Source organism: Hippocampus comes, unplaced genomic scaffold (assembly GCF_001891065.2).
Source record: "Hippocampus comes isolate QL1 unplaced genomic scaffold, H_comes_QL1_v1.1 scaffold23, whole genome shotgun sequence".
NCBI classification, from domain to species: Eukaryota; Metazoa; Chordata; class Actinopteri; order Syngnathiformes; family Syngnathidae; genus Hippocampus; species Hippocampus comes.
Window position 1 is genome coordinate 582,049 of NW_017806066.1, and position 23,621 is coordinate 605,669.

The 23,621-nt window shown below is 44.7% G+C and overlaps 3 protein-coding genes and 1 long non-coding RNA gene across 6 annotated transcripts in view; 1 reads left to right on the forward strand and 3 right to left on the reverse strand.

Annotated features, from left to right (window-relative positions):
• The first annotated feature begins 184 nt into the window (after nucleotides 1-184).
• LOC109530010 (glutaryl-CoA dehydrogenase, mitochondrial) lies at nucleotides 185-5,225 on the forward strand. Of its 2 annotated transcripts, none has more exons than XM_019893497.1 (12): nucleotides 185-371; nucleotides 749-866; nucleotides 1,515-1,538; nucleotides 1,633-1,773; nucleotides 1,986-2,048; nucleotides 2,251-2,421; nucleotides 2,583-2,712; nucleotides 3,461-3,677; nucleotides 3,820-3,923; nucleotides 4,003-4,128; nucleotides 4,473-4,633; nucleotides 4,750-5,225. In XM_019893497.1, exons 2-12 carry the CDS (start codon nucleotides 767-769, stop codon nucleotides 4,821-4,823), a joined length of 1,311 nt encoding a protein of 436 aa, XP_019749056.1. In that variant the 5' UTR covers nucleotides 185-371; nucleotides 749-766; the 3' UTR covers nucleotides 4,824-5,225. The 2 variants fall into 2 exon arrangements, with proteins under 2 accessions (XP_019749056.1, XP_019749057.1); XM_019893498.1 differs by lacking the exon at nucleotides 185-371 and adding an exon at nucleotides 398-462.
• A 3,720-nt stretch (nucleotides 5,226-8,945) lies between these two features.
• On the reverse strand, nucleotides 8,946-9,673 carry LOC109529985 (uncharacterized). Its single transcript, XR_002170927.1, has 2 exons — nucleotides 9,530-9,673; nucleotides 8,946-9,300 (listed from the first exon to the last, which is right to left on the reverse strand). It is a non-coding gene; the product is annotated as an uncharacterized LOC109529985 (long non-coding RNA).
• A 1,558-nt stretch (nucleotides 9,674-11,231) lies between these two features.
• Nucleotides 11,232-16,991, reverse strand: farsa (phenylalanyl-tRNA synthetase subunit alpha). Its single transcript, XM_019893546.1, has 13 exons — nucleotides 16,809-16,991; nucleotides 15,946-16,083; nucleotides 15,272-15,370; nucleotides 15,044-15,162; nucleotides 14,659-14,751; nucleotides 14,066-14,194; nucleotides 13,654-13,769; nucleotides 13,480-13,564; nucleotides 13,158-13,257; nucleotides 12,341-12,509; nucleotides 12,169-12,246; nucleotides 11,871-11,985; nucleotides 11,232-11,586 (listed from the first exon to the last, which is right to left on the reverse strand). The coding sequence occupies exons 1-13, from the start codon at nucleotides 16,953-16,955 to the stop codon at nucleotides 11,481-11,483; spliced, it is 1,494 nt and encodes a 497-aa protein (XP_019749105.1). The 5' UTR covers nucleotides 16,956-16,991; the 3' UTR covers nucleotides 11,232-11,480.
• Nucleotides 16,992-17,342: 351 nt separating this feature from the next.
• Nucleotides 17,343-23,621, reverse strand: part of ilf3b (interleukin enhancer binding factor 3b) — a 10,161-nt gene continuing 3,882 nt past the window's right edge. The window contains exons 7-18 of one of the 2 annotated variants that reach the window (XM_019893544.1): nucleotides 22,622-22,717; nucleotides 22,281-22,392; nucleotides 22,093-22,190; nucleotides 21,912-22,020; nucleotides 21,688-21,801; nucleotides 21,294-21,499; nucleotides 20,872-21,048; nucleotides 20,263-20,544; nucleotides 20,046-20,166; nucleotides 19,892-19,936; nucleotides 18,231-18,641; nucleotides 17,343-18,155 (exon numbers count right to left, since the gene is read on the reverse strand). In XM_019893544.1, the coding sequence (XP_019749103.1) occupies nucleotides 18,037-18,155; nucleotides 18,231-18,641; nucleotides 19,892-19,936; nucleotides 20,046-20,166; nucleotides 20,263-20,544; nucleotides 20,872-21,048; nucleotides 21,294-21,499; nucleotides 21,688-21,801; nucleotides 21,912-22,020; nucleotides 22,093-22,190; nucleotides 22,281-22,392; nucleotides 22,622-22,717 (1,890 nt within the window). In that variant the 3' untranslated portion in view covers nucleotides 17,343-18,036. Of the gene's footprint in view, nucleotides 18,156-18,230; nucleotides 18,642-18,747; nucleotides 19,395-19,891; nucleotides 19,937-20,045; nucleotides 20,167-20,262; nucleotides 20,545-20,871; nucleotides 21,049-21,293; nucleotides 21,500-21,687; nucleotides 21,802-21,911; nucleotides 22,021-22,092; nucleotides 22,191-22,280; nucleotides 22,393-22,621; nucleotides 22,718-23,621 lie in introns of those variants that run through there. The other variant, XM_019893545.1, reaches the window with a different exon arrangement.

The following is a 23,621-nucleotide window of genomic DNA, read 5'->3' on the forward strand; positions in this document are numbered from 1 at the left end:
GGTTATTGGTCACTGTGCTGCTAGTAAAAAAAAAAAAAAAAAAGTCTGTCAGTGACTTTCCTTTCCTGTTAGTGTCACGCCCCTGCTAATAGACCAACCAGGATAAGCTGTTGTCTTGACGTGGCAAAGCTCATGTAACGGATGCACCAAAAACACGTCTGTTCATTCTTATTTGTCAGTCACACATTATTGGAGCATTCTTAAACCTAACACCAAAGCAGCGAGCTCATTTTATGAAAAAAAAAAAAAGACTTGTAAACAAGTTTAGCCTCGACAACATGTGACGTCCGTGCGTGATGACGTCAATGGTCGCGCTGTCAAACCAAGACTGAAAAGTGGAATAAGGACAAACGTTTTTCTTCTAAAGACAGGTATATTAATCCAAAACCGAAGTTGCTGCGTATTTTACATTTAGACAACTAAGCATCGAAACAGTATGCGTCTCTCTTGTTGACAACCAAGGTCGGAGCTAGCGTCGTGAGCTACTTGCAACAATCACAGTGCAGTACGTTAGCCGAGTTAGCCGAACGTGTTTCTTTTGGACGTTCCATTTAATAATATGATTATAATGGCATCTGGCTGCACCAGTCTTGTAATTATCAATGTATTTTTTATTCACCCTTTGCCCTGATCGACACAGCTAAACGGGGTGTAAACACACATTTCATATGCCACCACCTTCAGTCTGCTGCACCTTCAAGTTCTTTTGCCTGTTTCATATCACAGACTAACTATTCCAACTTCCTAGACTTTGAATCACTATATCATGGCACTAAGGAACGTGTGTCGCCTCTTGGCTCAACCTCAGCGATGTGCCCTCCTTTCTTTCGCACGAGCTCAAGGGACTGCAGCACCTGTTAGGAGTGGTAAGTTATCGTTGAGATAGTAAACACCATGCACACACTGTTCACCAGGGAACATGCTGTACCGACAAACAAATATGCACCCTCACTTTCACACGTACAGACAATTTGCTCCCCTAACATTCATATTTCTGAAATTTAGAAGAAAAACACAGTGGCCAGAGGAAAAACACACAGGCACCCACACCGGAACCTCGATCTTGGGGTTCAGATGTGAATGTCGCTTATATAACAGTACCACACATGGGCACAGTAACTGCCTATATAGAGAAAAAGTCGAGGCCCATGCGATAACGAAAAGACTCAATCTGCAAAATGATATGGTAGCGATAGCCCCCCAGTATTAAAGTATGGCTATAAACCTTGACTTATGCCAACCGACCAACTATTTTGGAGCCCCTCGAAACTGAAATAATTCCTATCCCTAAATGGTAGATGTCATATTGTTGTGAAAGATCTTAAATTGTCATTATCCAAATAATTCGGGCCCTGGCATACATAAGAAGAAACGTTTTAAGTATGTTTTTTTTTCTTTATTATGTAGAGAAAGTTTAACTTGAACAATGTGTCTGTGTACCAGTATCTGCATTCTTTCTCAATCACCATACCAATAACTTTTTGGGGGTGATTTCTTTTTTTTCTCACATGCAGAGAAGATTGAAAAGACCAAAGCAAGTATGTGGAAACATTTTTGGATTTTTTTTTTTTTTGTTGATGGGATAAAAATATATTTTGTAACAATTGGTGAATTCCTTTTAAATGCTGACAGCTAAAGTCCAGTTCAACTGGCGCGATGCTCTGGACCTGGAGGGCCTGCTGACAGAGGAGGAGGTCATGATCAGAGACTCTTTTAGAACCTACTGCCAAGACAAACTGATGCCACGCATCATTTTAGCAAACAGAAATGAAGGTAAAACACATGCACTGTGTAGTCCTTGAGTGTTTTATATCTCAGTGATGAACTCTATTCTAGTCATAGCCATGAGCTGCACTCGTTATCTTCAAGACTCATCTCTGTTTTGTAATTCGTTTATCTTCTGGTTTATTGAGTTAAATTGTGTGTGTGTGATACATATCTTTTGCAGTGTAAAACATACACCACTTGTGTGATTTTTCTCTCAGTGTTCCACAGAGAAATAGTGTCCGAGATGGGGGAGATGGGCGTCCTTGGTCCAACCATCAAAGGTTAGAGTGAATACATAATCTCCTTTTGTGGACGTGAACATGAGAGACCCACACGCGTGCTTGGTGAAGCATTTTACTTGTTCGGCAGCCATTTTCAAAATCCAAAAACGTTGCCTGACATGAACCGAATCTGATTTGATTCCATTTTAATCTGTTAAATCAGCATGATTTGTTTCCTATCCCGTCCGTCCATGATGGAAAGGTTACGGCTGTGCGGGGACAAGCTACGTGGCCTACGGTCTGATCGCCCGAGAAGTCGAAAGCGTGGACAGCGGCTACCGTTCGGTCATGAGCGTGCAGTCGTCACTGGTCATGCATCCCATCAATGCGTATGGCACCGAGGAGCAGAAGCAGAAGTATCTGCCCAAGCTGGGTAAGACCAAGTAGAGTAATAGCAACAAATTAGCTGCGAGATGAAGAATTACTGGTTCTCACTATCGAGGAATTTGCCCATCTATGTATTATCTGGCGAGTTAGAAAACTGCTACACACTGAATCGACATTGACAAAAATGCTGCCCGTTTCCATGTTGAGCTCGTGGAGAAATCCTAGGTTGCTTTGGCCTGACGGAACCAAACCATGGCAGCGACCCGAGCAGCATGGAGACTAGAGCCAAGTACAACCCGTCCAGCCGCACCTACTCCCTCACTGGCTCCAAGACGTGGTGAGTGCTACAGAGAAAATATCCCTGTGGCATCGTGCAGTATCTCAAATTTCAGGGCGTGCGGCTTGTAAAAGACTCAACTTGACTTGGACTTGGTAATCCAGAGACTTGAATTGACTGTTTACTTTTGAAACTCATGAAACAAGTAATCACGGGGAGTGCTCCAAGCAGAAAGGCCTGAGACAGGTCGTGCCAAGTTGAAAGTCAAAACTGGTTTTGTACATATTTGACCATAAAATTCCATTCGTATGAATCATTGTATCATGTCTGATCTTTTTGCCTGCTTCAATTAACAATGAGAAGTCACCTCCGCCATTGTTGAATAGTGTAACGCTATCAAATATCCACATGGTGGCAGCCATGAAATGATGTTATAACAGACGCATTTGTCACAAGCTACCTACTCACTGTCAGACTCATGTGTAATATCTACATAAGTGGGTCCAAAATATACATATTCACGTCAGTGTTTATGTACATTTACCTCGCATTCACAATTCGATTTTGCATTCGAATCTCAATGGAGGCTCTTCCGTGCGGCGATGGCGTGCTCTCACTGTGCTTGACTTCTTCCGTTACTGCACCTTCCTCACACAAAAAAAAAAAAGGTGTGAATGTGACACTGAATAGTTAGCTATGTCAGCGACACAAATAAGGACACTTGCATTTCATCTTCAAATCAAAATCAGCGTTCTTTTACCTTTTACCAACGTGCATTAGTGTCATTCTAAGCTGCTCCCATCTTCAGGATCACCAACTCCCCGGTGGCGGACATCGCGGTGGTGTGGGCAAAATGTGATGACGGGAAAATTCGCGGCTTCATCCTGGAGCGAGGCATGAAAGGCTTGTCCACCCCCAAGATCGACGGCAAGTTCTCCCTGAGAGCGTCCGCCACTGGCATGATCGTCATGGATGAGGTGGAGGTTCCGGAGGAGAACCTGCTTCCCAACGCGTCTGGCCTCGGGGTGAGTCGAGGGATCCCTTTCTCGTACCGCCTCGCGAAGACACGAGTTCTCAACGGTCGCCACCTGGGGCCCACGTTTTCCTCTTGTTGTAAAGTCGTGACCCACCCGAATATTTGACGTGAATTTGCGCCAATGCTTGCAGGGTCCATTTGGCTGCTTGAACAACGCTCGTTACGGCATTGCATGGGGGGCCCTGGGGGCCGCAGAGTTCTGTTTCCACGCGGCTCGTCAATATACCCTCGACAGGTCAGTCTTTTCTAATGTCTGGTTTTCTTTACCAATTCACGTGCCGCCACCATCACTATGTTCTCATTCTCTCATCCAGAATCCAGTTTGGCGTGCCGCTCGCACGGAATCAGCTCATGCAGAAAAAGATGGCTGACATGTTGACGGAGATCACCATTGGCCTGCAGTCCTGTCTGCAGTTGGGAAGACTCATCGATGAGAAAAAGTAAGAACAATTGGGGACAGGCTGAGCGGTGCAGCGAGTTGACAAGCTGTGAGGCTCCGGTTCAAGAACCCCTGGACTAATTTCGGAATTATTTTTGGATGCATTTAATCGTCACACTTTGAATTTAACTACACCGCATAATATTTCGATCTCTCGCCCTGTTTTTCCTAGTGAATCCTTGCAACGGTCATCAAAGTGTGACACTACGTTCCACCTGCATGACGGTTGCATTGGCCAAAAAGCTTGGCTACATAGCCGCCTCGTAGTTCATTTAATTCCGGTCAGAGTCGGTTTGACGTTGCTTTCGAGCACGACTGAACCAAGCACGCTGGTCTGTTGACCAGGGCTGCCCCCGAGATGATCTCCATGCTGAAGAGGAACAGCTGCGGCAAAGCCCTGGACATTGCCCGACAGGCCAGAGACATGCTGGGAGGAAACGGCATCGCAGACGAGTACCACGTCATCCGCCATGTCATGAACCTGGAAGCCGTCAACACATATGAAGGTGTGTACTTAGGAATCATTTCAGAGTGTTCGGAAACAATCGGCGGCGGGATACTAATGGGCGGCTGATAAGTGAATGACTACCGTTGACCTGAACTGCCATCTCCCCACCCTCAGGTACGCATGATATCCATGCGTTGATCTTGGGCCGAGCCATCACTGGGCTGCAGTCCTTCACTGTGGACAAATAAGACGCCAATTCTGATTGCCGCTTGCCACCAACTGGAGTCTGCTTACTGTACACATCAGTTCTGTAATATGACTGTGTGGACTACAGAGATATTTTTGTAATTTGAGTGACCGCTTGTTTTTCCTCTTGATTTTGTTTCCACAAAATTACCGCACCAGGAGGCTTTCATGTCGACATCAGATTTGCTTTACGTTACTGATAGGAGATGCGGTAATTGAGCTCTCCAAATAGCAACTTCTGAAGTAGAACTGTGATCAATGGTTCTCCCAGACATGATTGATGATGCTGCAGCACTTTACTGGTTCTTTTCCCGAGATGATCGTGACTGCACGGTTTGCTCAAGGTCAAGTTTGCAGTAGCGATTTTCAATAAAAAAAGTATTTCATGGTTCATATTTGTCAAATGTCGTCCTGTGTGTATTTTGTTGTATGAGGACATGCCCAAAAGAACCTCAAGCAGTTGTGTTTTCAATACGTGCTCATTTGAGGGTCTTTATGCAAAAGCCATTTCATACATTTTCACAAGTACAGAGGCGTGGCATCAGTTTTCACAAGTTCAGGCCCTCCTGTGGAGTTTTCTCCGGGTACTCTGGCTTCTTCCCACTTTTTTATATTAATTAAAGGTTCTAAATGGTGCCGAGCGGCTGTAGTTTAGCCCACCACGTCGCCCCCCACCCCTCAAAAAAAGGAATGCTGCTCAGTGCTGCCACTTCTTTTTATTAAAGATTCTAAATGGGGCCGAGCAGCTGTAGTTTAGCCCACCACGTCGCCCCCCCCACCCCTCAAAAAAAGGAATGCTGCTCAGTGGTTCTTGCGAGGGAATTGCTCAAAAAGCAGCACTCGGAACAACCTTGCGCCCATGAGACGAAGCCTGAATAGTTCCCAAGCCAGCGGCTCGTGGCTAACTTGAGGGAATTAAGGGCGACATAAGCCCGTGCTGAGCAGAGGGCGTGTTGACGACGCGACGACAGAGCTGATCATTCACTGTCTCTGCTGGCTGAGAACCATCAATCTGCAACTCCCCAGCGGACATGCGTGGACCTGCCGTTCCAACAGAATGTGTTTTGCTTTGTTTTGTCTCATCAGATCGCCACAGCTCTTTTGTCCTTACGGATTCCGCTTCATGAACAGCAACTTGAAATATTCTGGGGGACTTCACGGGGAAGGAGCATCACTTGTTTTATCGGCGTTTGAGTGACAAAGCCATCAGACTAGAAACATCTTCTTCCCACAACCATGAGCAGATATAATTTCACCGTGTGGAACTCCACGGACGACGCGCACGCCTCCCCGTATTCCTTGGAGGAGCCCCTGTTCAAGCAGTACAAGCCTGTGACCAAGGAGCTGATCCCCCTGCCCAAGGCGGTGCTCTACCTGCTCATGGCAGCTCTGGTGGTGGTCGGCGTGGCATATGCCATTATCGGACATCTCATTAAGGATCTGGCCATGGATATCGCAGGTATGTTACCTATCCAATCATGTCAATGCCGACAACTTCAAACCACTATCACCATAATTTCGCAAATCTCTACTAATGGTCAGACCACACATTTAGGGATTAGTTCTACACATTTGTGACCAATCTAGAATGTCGAAAGTGGCTTGGGCTCTTTGACAATGTAATGTTAATGGCTGACCAAAACAAACAAATCCATTTGGGGGGTCTCCTGAGAAGTGATGGTTTTGGGGGTACGAGGAGTCCACCCGACTCCAGCGAATGTTATCAATTAAACTTTGTAATTACTGTAATCTATATCGCTGACTCCCAATCATCAAGTGCGCCATAGGAAATTCTTCCATTTCACTAAATAGGTCTGAAATTATTTTTTTATTTGCTCCAAAGTTGACATTTAAAAAAAAAAAACCTTCCATATTCAATTACACATCAATGTTTCACCATTTCAATAACTTTGCGAGTTTTGTTTCTGTGCACCCGGAGATGACTTACATTGACATTTTTTTTAAAATCAAGACACATTTGTCACTGAACAGAAATGACAATGAATGACTAAAACTTGAGGACCTAAATATTCAAAATTTTAAATCGAGACACATTTGTCATTGAACAGAAATGACAATGAATGACTAAAACTTGAGGACCTAAATATTCAAAACAATGATCTGTATTTGTATTTACGTACAGCACGAGTGCTTTTGCCATCTCTACCTAGGACCCTCCTGTATTAATCCCGACGTCGTGCCCTCTCACACTTGATGTACTCTGATATGAAGTCTTGATCTCTAATGTTCAGATTGCATGTTGGGCCCACCTGGTAATTGCACCCGGAGATGACTTACATTGACATTTTTTTTAAAATCAAGACACATTTGTCACTGAACAGAAATGACAATGAATGACTAAAACTTGAGGACCTAAATATTCAAAACAATGATCTGTATTTGTATTTACGTACAGCGCGAGTGCTTTTGCCATCTCTACCTAGGACCCTCCTGTATTAATCCCGACGTCGTGCCCTCTCACACTTGATGTACTCTGATATGAAGTCTTGATCTCTAATGTTCAGATTGCATGTTGGGCCCACCTGGTAATGAAGACAAAGACCAGGACAACAACTCACAAGGCCTGGCCACTCACCCGCCACCACACCCGTTTGCCCACAACGCCTTCCACGTGTGGGACCAGGACGACGTGGTCATCCCTCTGCCGCTAGACGACAGTCCCGAGACCAGCCCGCTGTTGCTGGCCACCATTCCCTACATCCCCTCTTTCTTCCCACACCTCCACAGCCCGACAAGTCAGAACTCCCCTGTGCTCCAAGAACAGGGAGATCAGAATGCGCATTGAGGATGATGATCGCGATCCTCGGGAAGACGCCGAGCCACCTTACACGGGGAGAGCTCATCAAAAGGACTCTGACATTAAACAATGAATTATGGAAGATGGTTTTTGCATTTGCATGCGATGTGTCAAAGCCTCGTGCATGCACACCGGGAGATCAAACAGCACGTGCGCTTGTCTTTTAAATCTGCAAAGGTTTCTGTGAATAATGCAACACTCAAGATGGCAGTTTGGCAAGGACTTGGGGGGAGAGCTCATCAAAAGGACTCTGACATTAAACAATGAATTATGGAAGATGGTTTTTCCATTTGCATGCGATGTGTCAAAGCCTCGTGCATGCACACTGGGAGATCAAACAGCACGTGCGCTTGTCTTTTAAATCTGCAAAGGTTTCTGTGAATAATGCAACACTCAAGATGGCAGTTTGGCAAGGACTTGGGAAAAAAAAAACTTGAGCAGAGTCAGTCAAGGAGAGGACAAGGACAAAGAGGATTAGAGAAGATCATCAGATCATTTCTGTGTGCCTGAGTTTCCAAGAGAAGAGGTTGAAAATGGCATACAGTATTGGAACAAATTGTCTGCCATTTGATGTCTTTGTACAGTCCAACCTCGTTTCAACGTACCCAGTTTACGTTTTTCACTGCGACAATGTTCACAATTCACATCAGTCATTTCCCATTTGCACCTTCAGAACGTAACTTTGTGAGTAGAGTATTGAGATTATTATGGTCGGTGTCATATTTTATGAGTCCCTGCACTTTGTTTGTATCACACGCTTGTTACTCTACTGGCCAGACTTGAACGTATATCGTGCCGACCACAGAATTCGGTCCGCACGTCAGCCAGGCGGCCATTCAAACTTTTAAAGTCATCAGTTGGCCGTCGTACACACTTGACTATGATGCTATTTGAAGTCGCTGGGGGATTAACCTTAAGACCAAGACTTAGGGAGTTCCAGGGAGTCCACTTGTACACAACAAGACTTAATCCCGGAGCCCGCACGGAAAACACTTCGGAGGTTTTCCCAAAGCACAAACCGATATGGACAAAAGAATTGGGACAGCAACTATTATGAACAAAAACAGAGATGCGCTCCACACTGGGAGGTCTCGCTACAAGATTTTGGTGCTCGTCTGTGGGGAATTTTTGCACCTTGATCCAGGTCAGGGACAGGGGGAATCAAGTGCTTCGCCAAGGCACGTGCCAACAATTTTTCAAAAGGAGTCCATGAGGAGTCTCATGTTTTGGGTCATATCAAGAGCAATATAAGTGACATGGGCCATCAGCATAACATCATGTACGCAAAGACACCACAAGTCACTCGACGTATCGTCACTCGAAACTGTCGGGAGTTTGACAGTTTGGAAAATGTTTATTATTCAAAAGGAACCTGCACAGTTGAGTTTAGTCTCGCAACACAGGATGGCGTCGGTTCCGAGACTACCGTTTTGCATTCTCGTGTATACACAAAAGCCTGTCACCTGATTTTAAAATGCCATCAAAATACAATTGTATTTCGTTATGGCAACAGTGACAGAGTGGGTCCAAAATCTAAAAGAGGTCTGTACCAAACTCAGGAGTCCAGTCGACAAATGGGGCTGTCGTAAACCATCTGCAGATTGACCTTGTGTCCCACCAGCTCTCTGATGTTGTTTATGCCGTATTTAATCATGGTGGGTCTGCGGGACAAACGAGAAGGCCGAGTGAGTAAGAGTTTACGGAAGAAGAGGGGAGTCACCAAATATGGATTGCGAGGAGACTCCCCCCCACTCCCCCTGTAGATGTGAACAACATACAGACATGTTGCTGAATGATCATCAGCAATTGGACCAATCCTTCTCAACCCCTCTTGAGGTTCCAATTAAGAAACAAACATGTCAGCAATGAATGCTTCATGGATCCGTTTACCTTTCCAGAGACAGCCCCCAAGCAATAACGGACACGTCTTCAGGGAGACCCATCGGCAGCAGCATCTCTGGTCTGAAGACACCAGAGTTCCCCACTTCCACCCACTTTTTTAGTCCTGTACGTGCGGAGAAACATCATATGGCATCCATAAATTCATGCGGCATTTGCAGCGAAATGTCATCCACTATCAAAATGATCACAAAAAAAAAAAAAAAAAAACAAAAAAAAACACACCTGCCCACAACGACAATGCCCTCTCACACTTGATGTACTCTTAACTGATATGAACTCGTGATCTCTAATGTTCAGATTGCATGTTGGGCCCACCTGGTAATGAAGACAAAGACCAGGACAACAACTCACAAGGCCTGGCCACTCACCCGCCACCACACCCGTTTGCCCACAACGCCTTCCAAGTGTACGTGGTCATCCCTCTGCCGCTGGACGACAGTCCCGAGACCAGCCCGCTATTGCTGGCCACCATTCCCTACATCCCCTCTTTCTTCCCACACCTCCACAGCCCGACAAGTCAGAACTCCCCTGTGCTCCAAGAACAGGGAGATCAGAATGCGCATTGAGGATGATGATCGCGATCCTCGGGAAGACGCCGAGCCACCTTACACGGGGAGAGCTCATCAAAAGGACTCTGACATTAAACAATGAATTATGGAAGATGGTTTTTGCATTTGCATGCGATGTGTCAAAGCCTCGTGCATGCACACTGGGAGATCAAACAGCACGTGCGCTTGTCTTTTAAATCTGCAAAGGTTTCTGTGAATAATGCAACACTCAAGATGGCAGTTTGGCAAGGACTTGGGAAAAAAAAAACTTGAGCAGAGTCAGTCAAGGAGAGGACAAGGACAAAGAGGATTAGAGAAGATCATCAGATCATTTCTGTGTGCCTGAGTTTCCAAGAGAAGAGGTTGAAAATGGCATACAGTATTGGAACAAATTGTCTGCCATTTGATGTCTTTGTACAGTCCAACCCCGTTTCAACGTACCCAGTTTACGTTTTTCACTGCGACAATGTTCACAATTCACATCAGTCATTTTCCATTTGCACGTTCAGAACGTAACTTTGTGAGTAGGGTATTGAGATTATTATTGTCAGTGTCATATTTTATGAGTCCCTGCATTTTGTTTGTATCACACTCTTGTTACTCCACTGGCCAGACTTGAACGTATATCGTGCCGACCACAGAATTCGGTCCGCACGTCAGCCAGGCGGCCATTCAAACTTTTAAAGTCATCAGTTGGCCGTCGTACACACTTGACTATGATGCTATTTGAAGTCGCTGGGGGATTAACCTTAAGACCAAGACTTAGGGAGTTCCAGGGAGTCCACTTGTACACAACAAGACTTAATCCCGGAGCCCGCACGGAAAACACTTCGGAGGTTTTCCCAAAGCACAAACCGATATGGACAAAAGAATTGGGACAGCAACTATTATGAACAAAAACAGAGATGCGCTCCACACTGGGAGGTCTCGCTACAAGATTTTGGTGCTCGTCTGTGGGGAATTTTTGCACCTTGATCCAGGTCAGGGACAGGGGGAATCAAGTGCTTCGCCAAGGCACGTGCCAACAATTTTTCAAAAGGAGTCCATGAGGAGTCTCATGTTTTGGGTCATATCAAGAGCAATATAAGTGACATGGGCCATCAGCATAACATCATGTACGCAAAGACACCACAAGTCACTCGACGTATCGTCACTCGAAACTGTCGGGAGTTTGACAGTTTGGAAAATGTTTATTATTCAAAAGGAACCTGCACAGTTGAGTTTAGTCTCGCAACACAGGATGGCGTCGGTTCCGAGACTACCGTTTTGCATTCTCGTGTATACACAAAAGCCTGTCACCTGATTTTAAAATGCCATCAAAATACAATTGTATTTCGTTATGGCAACAGTGACAGAGTGGGTCCAAAATCTAAAAGAGGTCTGTACCAAACTCAGGAGTCCAGTCGACAAATGGGGCTGTCGTAAACCATCTGCAGATTGACCTTGTGTCCCACCAGCTCTCTGATGTTGTTTATGCCGTATTTAATCATGGTGGGTCTGCGGGACAAACGAGAAGGCCGAGTGAGTAAGAGTTTACGGAAGAAGAGGGGAGTCACCAAATATGGATTGCGAGGAGACCCCCCCCCCCACTCCCCCTGTAGATGTGAACAACATACAGACATTGCGAGGAGACTCCCCCCCACTCCCCCTGTAGATGTGAACAACATACAGACATGTTGCTGAATGATCATCAGCAATTGGACCAATCCTTCTCAACCCCTCTTGAGGTTCCAATTAAGAAACAAACATGTCAGCAATGAATGCTTCATGGATCCGTTTACCTTTCCAGAGACAGCCCCCAAGCAATAACTGACACGTCTTCGGGGAGACCCATCGGCAGCAGCATCTCTGGTCTGAAGACACCAGAGTTCCCCACTTCCACCCACTTTTTTAGTCCTGTACGTGCGGAGAAACATCATATGGCATCCATAAATTCATGCGGCATTTGCAGCGAAATGTCATCCACTATCAAAATGATCACAAAAAAAAAAAAAAAAAAACGACAACGCAAAATACAGCCGTCGTGTTCATTTTCTCAGAGCAGCGGTGACAGTCGGCAAGAGATGGAAGGAGGAATACCTTCATGGTAACTGAACACCTCCATGCTGGGCTCTGTGTAGGGGTTGTAGGCAGGCTTGAAACGTAGCTTAGTAATTCCTAAAAAAAAAATAAAATATGAAAGAGTGTGAGAAAATTCTGCATTTTTGGCTCCGTTTGTCCTTCAGCGTCAGATGAATCTGTACATTCAAACCTAGTTTGGTGAAGAACTGATGCAGGACACCCATGAGGTCCCCCAGGGTGAGGCCATAGTCGGCCACCACACCCTCGATTTGGTGGAACTCAGCCAGATGGGTTGCATCTAATGTCTCATTCCTGAAGACCCGGTCGATGGAGAAGTATTTGACGGGGGTGAACTTCTCCTGATGAAGAACAGGCACAGTGAGTCCCTGGCCGCGCGGGTGCTATACATGTCACGACAATGGCCATGTGACCCAAGAGCATGGCTGAGGTGCTACTTATGGACTCTCTACTTGTCAGCGCTTTCCAGGAAGTGTTTGAACCGGAGTGCAAGGGTTGCTCCAGTTTAGCTGCCAAGAGCTTTAGCGAGGTCAGTCGGACGCATGGCATGGGATGCGAGCAGGTTAAGTCTGGGTGCACTGGAGCAAAGGCTGTCTCTAAATTTGTGTCATGCAGAACTGCACAGACACCCTATGAAAAGTTCTTAAAGGGGGAGCCAACCCCAAAATGTCCTTTACGATATGATCTATACAGCCCTACTCGTCCAAACACAGCATTGCGATCAATATTGCGTTTCGCGGCAAAATCCACCTGTTATTAGCCGGCTCAGCGGGCGACCATTTTGCGACTTTGTGTCAACTGAAAATGACATCAGAGTTGCTCGGGGGCTCTGGTATCGACCAATCCTGGCTCACCTGACGTCTGTAGCTGAGCCATCGGTCATTACCGGACCCCTTGAGCAACTGTGATGTCATTTTCAGTCGATAGCCAGCGGCAAAATGGCCGCTCCCTTTCAAAGCGTTTTCGGATTCCTTGCACGTGCAACTTACTTGTTGTGCAAGTTTATACAGCATGCGTGCGCTGACTGCTGTAGTGTGAGTGCGGAGGATATTCTTCTGGGCCTCCTCAATCTTCCAGTCGCATTTGTACCTGAGGGGGCAGCACAGCAAGAGTTCTCCGTGGGGACACAACTATATATATATTTTTTAATTCATTTTCTTGACAGAAAACATTTACACATGGCATGCATACGTTTTCAATCATTTAAGATGGTTTCTGTGACTCGGGAAAGTTTTGCAAACCCTTATTTGGCTAACGGAATACTGAAGACTAAAATGTTTATCTTACTGACGTCACGTGCGATTATCTCACCCTTGCGAACCAAAGCCGCCCTCCGAGTGGACCCTCTTCACTCTCTCCAAGTAGTCCTGCGGTAACTCAAGGGCGAGAGCAGGATCTGAAAGTTCGGGAGTACAAAGGAGCCTTGATGCAAAAAGAAGTGTGAAAGTTGACTGCGGGAGAAATATCCGAAACGCGGGGTCTCACCGGACAGGAAGAAGGTGTCGTGCTGGTCTCGGGCCGGGTGCTGCTGCGGCTGAAAAAGGGAGTCAAAGTTCCAGAAAGAGCTCTCGATGAAGTTGTTGGTTGGCATCTCGGTGAAACTGAAGACAAAAGGTGTACGACATGTCAGCGTTTGAGATGTCTCTCAGATTCACTTAACTCATTCAATCCCAATAACGTGTCAATACGTCTTGTTTTTAAGGGGGGGTGGGCAATACTCCACCATGACTCGGGAGAGGAATTGATGAACGTATCAGGGACGCTTTTGTCCGCACACAAGTAACAAGTGGCCATCAAAAGAGGCTCCGTGTGCACGAACACATCGTTTGCCTCACGCAAAAGCCACACCGCAGCGAAGGCGCCTATGTGAAAGTGAAATCTAGAATGCGGAACTCACCCCATTTCCAAGAAGATCTGTCTGAACTGCGTTCGCACCTTCATCAGCGGATGCAGGTGGCCGCAGTCCGGGGCCACACCCATCGCATCAAAGTTGTACGGTTTGAAATTCTTCTCTTTCCAACTGCCGCTGCGATGCGATAATAGGCATCAGGTTAGAAATTGGCCAATCGTCGACACGTTAGCATCTGCTTTGAGGAACCAAAATACTCAGTCCGTCGTTTTTATTACAACTCGGTCAGAAACATTTGGCACAATTTTACGACAATGTATCCTTGTGGGAGTCGTTTGCAGGTGTGTAGCAAATGACCAAAACTATTTTTGTTTTCACGAAAGGTAGTAGTGAATTGAGCAACCCTTTTGCGCATGCTACTGTAGTGTTGTTGCATATGCCGCTTAATTTAGACCGCTGATTTATGAACAGACTAAATCCATCAAACTCATTTTAGCCTTCGTGGCTTTTGAAGCGCTCTGCCTTTCAGACAAAGCCGCCATCTTTGGAAGAGGCGTTCATTTCTCCGCGTCCTCTGTCGGAAACTGATGGACAGACAAGACAAAAACTAAAGTTTTGCTCCGAACAGAATCCCGACTTACGTGGCAATCATGTCAGGTGTGAGCTCCGTCTCCTGTTTGGTGATGGTGGTGCTGAAGGAGTTGCCTTTCGTGATCCAGTAGGACTTCACTGTCCTGAACACACGGACACAACCAAATCTATTTCGTCTCAACTCACAACTTAGAGTTGAGTTGTGATACGCACTTGAGTGGACAAAAACACATTTATCCTATTACAACTTCTTTTTTTAAATATTTCATATGTGACATTTAAAACATGTCATTACAACAGAGGTTCTCTTCAAGAGCAAAAAACATGAAGGGCAAGTCAAAACCATGACAAATTAAAAAGTCAATCAGCACCAACTGTATCCTCATGCAGACTTGTCTTCCACGGGCACACGAAAATAATCCATCAACAACTTACACCTCAGTGAGAAGTTTTCGCTTTTTCAGCTCATTCTTTTCTTTCTCGTCCAAGTTGGAAGAGATGCCTTTCTGGACAAGCAGCAGCTTTTCTCTAACCTGGTCCTCGATGTTCTCTACCTGTGGACCAAAAAAAAAAACAAATTAAGACATCTTGCCAGACAGATGAGTGTCAAACATGAAAAAAGGTGCTGTACACAATTATATTCCCTGTAAAAGACGTACATACAGTTTGGAATATCCTCGGCCCGCCTTCATGCCCTTTGTCCAAACGGATCCACTTGTTGGACATGGCCTTGCTGAAGCCAATCTTTCCAAAGGACAATTTCTACAAGCATAGAAAGAAAAAAATGTTCAGGCTCGGAAATATCACTGTACATAAGCTAACTTTTCAACCACGGACTATTTAAAGGGGAACTCAAGTCAACATCTTTTCTTTGCGGTAATATATCAATATTGCATTCATAGAAGAAGAATTAAATGGATTAATCCGCCCGTTTTCTGCCATCTCACGAGGCTGACATTTGATGCAGAAAGCACCTCCTGCCGTCAGCTGAAATTGACATCAAAGTACCTTCAGGCATGCATTACGAACATCACGGCCCACCTGGTTTCTGCATATGGTCACTTAACGTTCGCGGTTCAAGCCCAAGGGTACTTTTAAAGCTATTTCAGTCGGCGGCAGAGTGCGGTGCTGCATAAAATGTCAGCCCCCTTAGACGGCTGGCAACAGGCGGATTCATCGTCTTAATTCTTATTCCGCAAACACAATATTAATCAGTATACAGAGTTTAGATTAGTGGGAGCACATAGAATGTAATATTGGAAAGTTTTTTTTCCCCTTGAGTTCCCCTTTGAGAAAATAAATAAGCAATTCTAAGAGTAAACCTCTGTCAGCCTTACCATGAGGTCACTTTGGGTCAGACCCTCCAGCGGGACGGCGTTGAAGACCCGAGCTTCCTGGCTGCCTTGCTCAGCGATCTCCTTGCCCTCCTCTGTCAGTTCCCAGTGTTTGGAGGAGCGGAGCTCAGCTGAGATTATCTGAGGGCCAGACAACATAAAATCTATTTTTTTCTAATTCATTGGGAGATTTCGGTTAAGTAGCAGGGGTCGTCGCAGCCAATCATCCTCTTCTATTACTCCCTGTCTTCTGCTCCAACTCCAGCAAGTGATGGTTTCTGCAAGTCTTTCCTCCCCATATCCATCCCCTCTTCGGTATTCCCCTTTTCTTACAACCTGGCAGCGCCATTTCCAGCACCCTTGTTCCACTACCACTACCACTGCACAGGTTGAAATCATCTCAAACAGGCTTCTCTAGCTTTGTGTAAAGCATTCGGACGGTAGCATTAGAATAGATATCATTAGACCATCAAGATGCAAGAATGTTGACAGGACGTGATGTTCCTCTTGAGAGGGCGAACAGGTGCTGGGTTAAAATGCATGCAAGTTTGGATTATAATTCGCCTTTTAGTCTCAGGATTACAATTTTATTCTCGCTTTCTCATTGCTGCTGCTGCGACTACTACTACTACTACTACCACTACTACGATGAAGTGTTAAAAAAAGAGTGCATTTACAATAAAATGGTTAGGTCCATGTATACTTTCTTTAAGGTAGTATAAAAATATAAACCGTATTACACAGAGCACATGAAACTAGTCTGACAACTCTCGCATCTCTCGTCTTTACCCTCATTGCATCAGTCACATTGCAAATGTTGACGTGACAGCCTAACTTCCGCTACGATTCAAACCACGAAAACTCACTTCGCCGAGTGACTGCAGACTCTTCACGGCGCCCACGATGACCTGGTGGTCCACTCCGAGGCTGCAAGCCACATTTAGGCTTTCCACGCCGTCTTGCGCCTTTTCAATACGCTGAAGTAGCGTCTCCACCACACGCGCGTCCGCCATAGCCGGTCGCCACTGAGCTCTAAAGGAACCGGAAATGACGCCACAACCAGTACAGTATATGTTGGGAGCTTTTCATTTTTTATCTACCCTCCCACATTGTAAAGTGATGACCTTGCAATATATTTTGTAATCTGTTTAATTTATAAAGTTAGAGGAAATTAAGTAGATCGTAGACGAGTAAACAAATAATTGAAAATGGGTTTTTTTGGGATGGGGGGGCTATCACTGGTTAAACGGAAAGTTGAATCATCTAGAATCATTCTGTAGTTAACACTAAAAGCGGTGTTGTGTGAGTGTGTGTGTATACATGTATACACACACACACACACACTTAATGTCTGGCGTTCAGACTAGTGGATTGTATTAGACTTCAAAAAACAAAGCTCGTCGATAAGCATTTGTATTTATTTTTGACATTTGTTTGAGTGGCCTTAAATTAGCAGTGATCTTGCGAATTACCTATCAAGGTTCACAATTTACAACTGACTTTTTTTTCTCAAGACCTACTTTACAATAATCTTTGTAAATCCCACCAAAAGTGGTTATATCAAAACTTGACATAAACGTTCTTAACAACCATTTTTTCAATACAAAGACCCAGTTACATACATTGACAAGAAAAAATATCCACAAAATCAAAAGCGACTTAAAGCACAAACGTGTGTATTTTCCATCAAATTCCTAGTAAAATATAACACTAGTAACATTACTTAAAAAAGGCAAAAAATAAAAGCAAAGGTATCTACAAGTTTGGGTAAGTTACATGCAAAGTTGTCATGGAACATAAAAGCAAAGTTTGCGCCACACGTGAGCGCTGTAGCATGAAATTTCTCTCAGTGGTTTTATAAATTAAAAAAAAAAAAAAAAAAAAAAAAAAAGACAGTCTTGAGATTATCAACCCTTTGAAACAGACCACCAAACATAGCTACAACACAGGCTGAACATATGCACATAGTCAACATAGAGGAAGGAGAAACTTGAGCAAAGGTGAGCCATCAATCAATCACATTCTTCGGAGGAGGTTAGAGGTAAAGATGCAGCGGATGATGGCGGGCTGATGTTTCACACGAGTAACTCAGTCTTATCTATACTGGTAATTTCCGCTGGAATCTCCCTTGTAGCTTCCAGGATTGTGGTAGGTGTTGAAACCATGGTTTTCTCCGGCACCCTGCGAGTTGTAATTGGACTGGCTGTTGAAGCCTTCCCAGGGAAAAGCGCAACAGGTCAACTTAAATGCAAAAAAAAAAAAAAGTGTTGGTTATTTATTTTACTCACCATCATAACTGTAATCCTGGTTTCCTCCAGCACCACCAGTCACCTGACTCGGGTAGGCGGTGCTGTAAGAGTATCCACTTGCACCTCCCTGGTGAAAATTTTTCTTTGCCTGACCATAGCCCTGGCCATATTGGTTATAGTTGCCGTGTCCGGAAGCATTGCTGGCCTGGTAGCTCCCTGAAGATGCACTGTTCGTACCCGAGACACCCTGAAACGATGACTTCCCGCCCCTTGTTGGGGGTTTCTTTTTGGGCATTTTAGCAGCAGTGTTGGTATTATATGCTCCATCACCATCATAGTATGAGCCATATGAGCTTTGTGCCGATCCCAGAGCTGAACTGGCCAGAGAACCGCATGAAGGGCCGCCTGACAGCCCGCCACCTGCATTTGCACCACCATTGTTGTAGTAATCTGAGAAATAACAGCACGGCAAAGTTTTTAAACATGCAGCTGGCAACATACAGAAATTAAATCACACCATGTAAGAATACAGAAATGAAGGACAAAAACATATTTATTTAAAAAAAACATGTATATAGTGGAATTTGGTATCTGGAAACATTCATGGTAAAACCACTCTTGCAAAAGGAACATCGTGGATTCAGTACACTCATGACTTAACTGTCCTAGAAAGACCACATTTATATCTCATTTCAAGTGTTATCGTTGTGGATGTCAGAAATGAACGTGCACTATTTAAAACTGTTCTTTTGTGTTGTGGAGTCAGCAATAGGGAAACAGAAATTAAAGGCTGTCAGTGCCTTAAAGGAAACGTGTTGTTCATCTCCCACAGTGCTAGCCTGTATTATGAAGCCCTTTGTCCAATCACACACACACAAAAAAAGGGGGGCAGGGGCATCTTCTAAAATAAATCCACCATGTAGACATCCAGGTGTCTGATACATCCATGCAAGCATGTATGCAGAGGCAGCTCATCTTGCCCAGGCTGCAAGTGGCCTGGCAAAATAGGGTTATCGTTGTTACAATTCCAGGGTTGCGGTCGTGGAGTTGAAGGGAGTTTCTGGATGCAGCCGGAGGGAACACAACTGAATTTTTATCTTCTCTACTATATTTTTGCTTTTTTTGTTTGTTTGTTTTTTTTTTTACTGAGGAGGATCTATTTCTGAAAATCTTGGTAGCCATAGATGTCTGAGACAAAGTCACCTAAAGAGCGAGACAAGGCAGAGAAGGGGGGAAATATCAAAATTAGTTTTGCATATTGGGAATTTGCTCTGCCTCAAAAGCAGCAGTCAATTGGATTCATTGGACCAAATTGCATTCAAAGTGACTGATTGCAGTTTTTTTTTTTCAAGATTTCCCTCCTCCTGTCACTCTCAGGAAGGCCAGTCCACAGAACGAGCTGCCAAAAATGAGAGGGGTTGGGGGGGGGGGAAGCAGGCGGTCTGTTTTTTTTCCGGGGGTAGGGGGGTTTCCAAATATGACTGAGATTAAGACCCGTGGCTTGAAACTTTAAAATCCAAAAAAACACTGCATTTGGAATTCTCCAAAAAAGATTTCTGCTGCTTAATTTGGATGAATGTGACAGCAGCACACAGTAGTGTGCTCCCACGCAGGCTGACACTTTGATTTCTCACATGGTAACAGTGACAATTAAAAAAAAAGAAAAGAAAAAGACAGGAACATAAGATAGGAATACTTACTGTATCCAGACATGGAGTTGCTGCCATAACCATATGTCCCGAAGCCTGTTGAATAACAGATCATGAGTCAATTTGGTCCAATGAGGGAGGGAAAATAAGATTTATTATTAATATAAAAATAATAAAAATAATTAAAAAAAAATATGTTAATTACCTCCGCCACAGCCCCCTCCATTATTGTACCCCCTGCCCCTTCCACGACCTCTTCCTCTCCCTCTGGCCCTGGGCATAGCGACATCGCCAGGAGGTCCCATCATGCCATAGCCTTCGTTGTTCTGAGTGAGAAATCATGAACAAGATTTCAATTTGCACCGATGGCGAAAGAGTGCGACAAGGACCGAGATCAACATTCTTTTTCTCCGAGTGCTTACCATTGAAGGTGCCTTTTTCTTTTTAGCCACTTCGGTCACAGAGCCCTCGGGAAAGAGCTGCTCCAAAGCCGCCAGTGCTGCGTAAGCCTTGGCCACTTTCTTGTTGGATCCAGTCCCCTCGAACTTCTGCCCATCGATCTCGACCTCCATGACGAAGCGCTTGTCATGGCTGCCGCCAGTCTCCGAGATGAGCTCGTATTTTAGGCCGCGGCGCTTCTCGTTCAGCTCCATCACTGGGTTCTTGCCGTGTTTGGTTAGGATCGGTCCCTGTTGGCGGGTGGTCTGAAATGAAAAGGATGGGGTCATTTGGTGAGAACAGAACGTGCATGTTAATTACTGCTTCATGCAAAGAGATAAATAAATAAATACATAAATAAATCGGGGGATGGAAATATGTGTGTGTGTGTGTGTGTGTGTGTGTGTGTGAGAACTGTTTGCGCTATGCCAAACCGCACACAGCACGCTCAATGAGGAGGGAATGGTATAGCATGTAACTGGGATTGGTTGTTGTAGTATGGGAGCCTTTTTAGGAGTCCCAAAATGATTACGGACTCATCAGCCACGACACAGATACTTCTGCATCACCACATTTGTGCATGAGGTCTTTACCTCCGCAGCATCAGTGGAATCTGTGCTGACTGGTCCTGTGAGCACAGGAGCAACTTCAGCGGCTGTTATTACTGGTTTCACATCTGGCACTGTGACGGGAACTGGGGTTTCTTCAGTTTTCACAGGCTCTGGAGTTTTGATTTCCACTCCCGTGGGTAAACCCATGTCTTGCAGCGCCTAAAGTAGACAAAAAACAGGCAGTGCACTTTAAAACAAACAAAAAACTTGAAAAAGAAAAAAAGAATTCAGTGGGGCTTGAAGCGGCACTTTCCATTTTTCACATTTAAAATAGTCATAGATGGAATTTCCTGGTGTAAACAATTTGCAAACAAGTGATTTTTTTCCCTCCCCAAACAGTAACATGATTCATGAAAAGCTCATGTCAATTTACCCTAAAACAAACATGCCCCGAGCCAACTCACCTTGACGGCCACATGCAGCTTGGCGGTCCGTTTGGACGGACCCGAAGCCTCAAAAGTCTTGCCATCAACTTCTACAGCCATAGTGAAGACGGGCACATGAACTGGGCCGGTCTGGGATATCAGCTTGTAATGGAGACCCGGCTTCAGCTGGTTGAGTCGCATCAACGCATTCATAGCCTGGGGTGGATCGGACTTATCCTCTGCAGCTGGTGGGCATAAGTGCAATGACAGATTTCTTATAAAACATGACTGTAAAGACTCAAGTGACAGCATGTTGAAAAGTTCATACAAGGAGAATACCGACATGTAGTTTGATTCAAATCGACTCATGATTGCAAAATAAAGTCCTAGAAAACTTACACGACATCACGGAGATGTAGTCAAGGCCACTTACATTTCTTTTGCAGTTTTTTCTTTTTCTTATTGGGACTCTTGTCTTCAATTCCCTCCTCTTCCTCAATGGGCCGTTTCATCGGCGGGGCGTATGCGGAACTGGGTGGGATTTGCACTGCTCACATAATTGTGGAGGTGTGAGGGGGTGGGATCGACATGGTATTGCACTCGTATTACAAAACGAACAAAAGAATCCTCTTACTCTTGGGCATTTAGATTGTTTACCGATATAATCGATTGGAGGTCCCGGAGTTTTCTTGGGTATCTTGGAGGGAAGCGGATCCATTCCAAGCACTTTGTGAAGCTGTCCAAAGGCCGACAGCCTTAAGGCATGCTAACAACACAAAAAGAAACGTCAACTCTTCCGTGTGGCGAAGATGCTCGTCCCGCAGGGCAATCGACTTACTTGTGCACTTAACGTGATGTCTTCTCTCTGCTGGGAGTTCAAGTGACATATCGCATCTGTGGGCTCCTTCTCACAAGGATCGGCGATTCCAGCTCCATCTGCAGGACAAGAGAAACCGTATGGAACCGCCTTTGCCGTATTGAAAACAAGCTAAGTGGGACAATTGGGTTGAGTCAACACAAACGTACCTGGCATCAGGATTCCTGAAGCCAGACATTCTAAGACTCTACGCATTGCTTCTCCTGCCATCATGGGCCGGTTTCCTGTACCAATGGCTTTCTCGCAGATCAACTCGAGCGGCTACAAATCATAGGAGAGGACCGTTTTTTACACAGCTCAATTAAACATATCTAGTAACATCATACTTGTAAAAAAAAAAAAAAACCTGTCACACCGCTCAGAATCAGCCTCAAACTAATCCTAAAGCGCATTACAGGGAAACCCATTTGATTTACAAAAACCGCCTTCAATGTAATGCCACAACTTGCACGGGAACACAAGAGTACAACAAATGGAGAACACCACTCACCCAGCCACTGAGTGGAGTCCACTTTGGGATGCGGGCACACAAGTCCCTTAGAACCCGAATGACGATAACACAGGAGCGCAATCCGTTGGCTCTGGCCTGAGAACACAATAGAGTGGGGGCGGGGGGTGACAAGCAAATTGAGTCAAATGGGAGTGATGACAGATGGAATAAAATAAAGTCATTTTATATATATTGAAATTAGGTTTTAAAATGAAGCCGCACAGGCTATGACACCTCGGCGTATTCATTGTAGAAATATTTTAAGGCAAAGTGAAAACCAAGTAGAAATGACCCAGACTCGGGTTTGAGTGAGAAGTCAACTGACAATGGGATTAAGAGCACTGTGACCCAAGCATAAAACGTTCAAATCATGATCACGCGTCAACAAACATGGCTTCAACAACATAAAAAAAAAAAAAAAATCCAAGCTTTCAATGAGACCGCCAAGTAAACCGCTTTAATGGAAAGTTTGCGTGTTGTCATTTGGGTCATGTAATCATCAGTGGAAGTCGGTGGGGAAAACACACACACAAAAACACACGCACACACACTAGAACACTACTCAAGGTGCAATATTCCTCCTGATGGATTTGTAGCAGACTGCAACATAAACAGAGCAGGGGAAGATGAGGCTACAAAGGCTGCAGTAATGAAGCGCTGATTTGTTAAAATAACCAAAAGACTCGACAATAGCATCATCTACACTCAACCAACAAACACTTTCGACAAATTTTCCGTTGCATACATTTCCTGTATGCAAACATTTCTTTCTCTCCGTTTGATCGGTCCACGTGGCAAGTGAGACATCAAATTGCAGATTTAAAAAGGTTTTGGCACAGAAGTGCATTTGTGCTTTTTTACCAGCAATGAAAAATGCTTATTAACGCGAATTAAGAGAAATGAGACATATTCAAGATACTTAAACATGCAAATTGCATGTTTGAAATATTACATATTGTGTGTGTGTGTATATGTGTGTGTATATATATATATATATATA

What these genes read in the sequence shown, in the direction of transcription:
- LOC109530010 (XM_019893497.1), top strand. Translation starts at nt 767, where the DNA reads ATGGCACTAAGGAACGTGTGTCGCCTCTTGGCTCAACCTCAGCGATGT. An exon ending in TGCAGCACCTGTTAGGAGTG is followed by an intron (nt 867 to 1,514) that starts GTAAGTTATCGT and finishes TCTCACATGCAG; the next exon opens with AGAAGATTGAAAAGACCAAA. An exon ending in CGTCAATATACCCTCGACAG is followed by an intron (nt 3,924 to 4,002) that starts GTCAGTCTTTTC and finishes TCTCTCATCCAG; the next exon opens with AATCCAGTTTGGCGTGCCGC.
- farsa (XM_019893546.1), bottom strand. Translation starts at nt 16,955, where the DNA reads ATGGCGGACGCGCGTGTGGTGGAGACGCTACTTCAGCGTATTGAAAAG. An exon ending in TGACCCAAAGTGACCTCATG is followed by an intron (nt 15,371 to 15,945) that starts GTAAGGCTGACA and finishes CTATGCTTGTAG; the next exon opens with AAATTGTCCTTTGGAAAGAT. An exon ending in CGAAAACTTCTCACTGAGGT is followed by an intron (nt 14,752 to 15,043) that starts GTAAGTTGTTGA and finishes CCGTGTGTTCAG; the next exon opens with GACAGTGAAGTCCTACTGGA.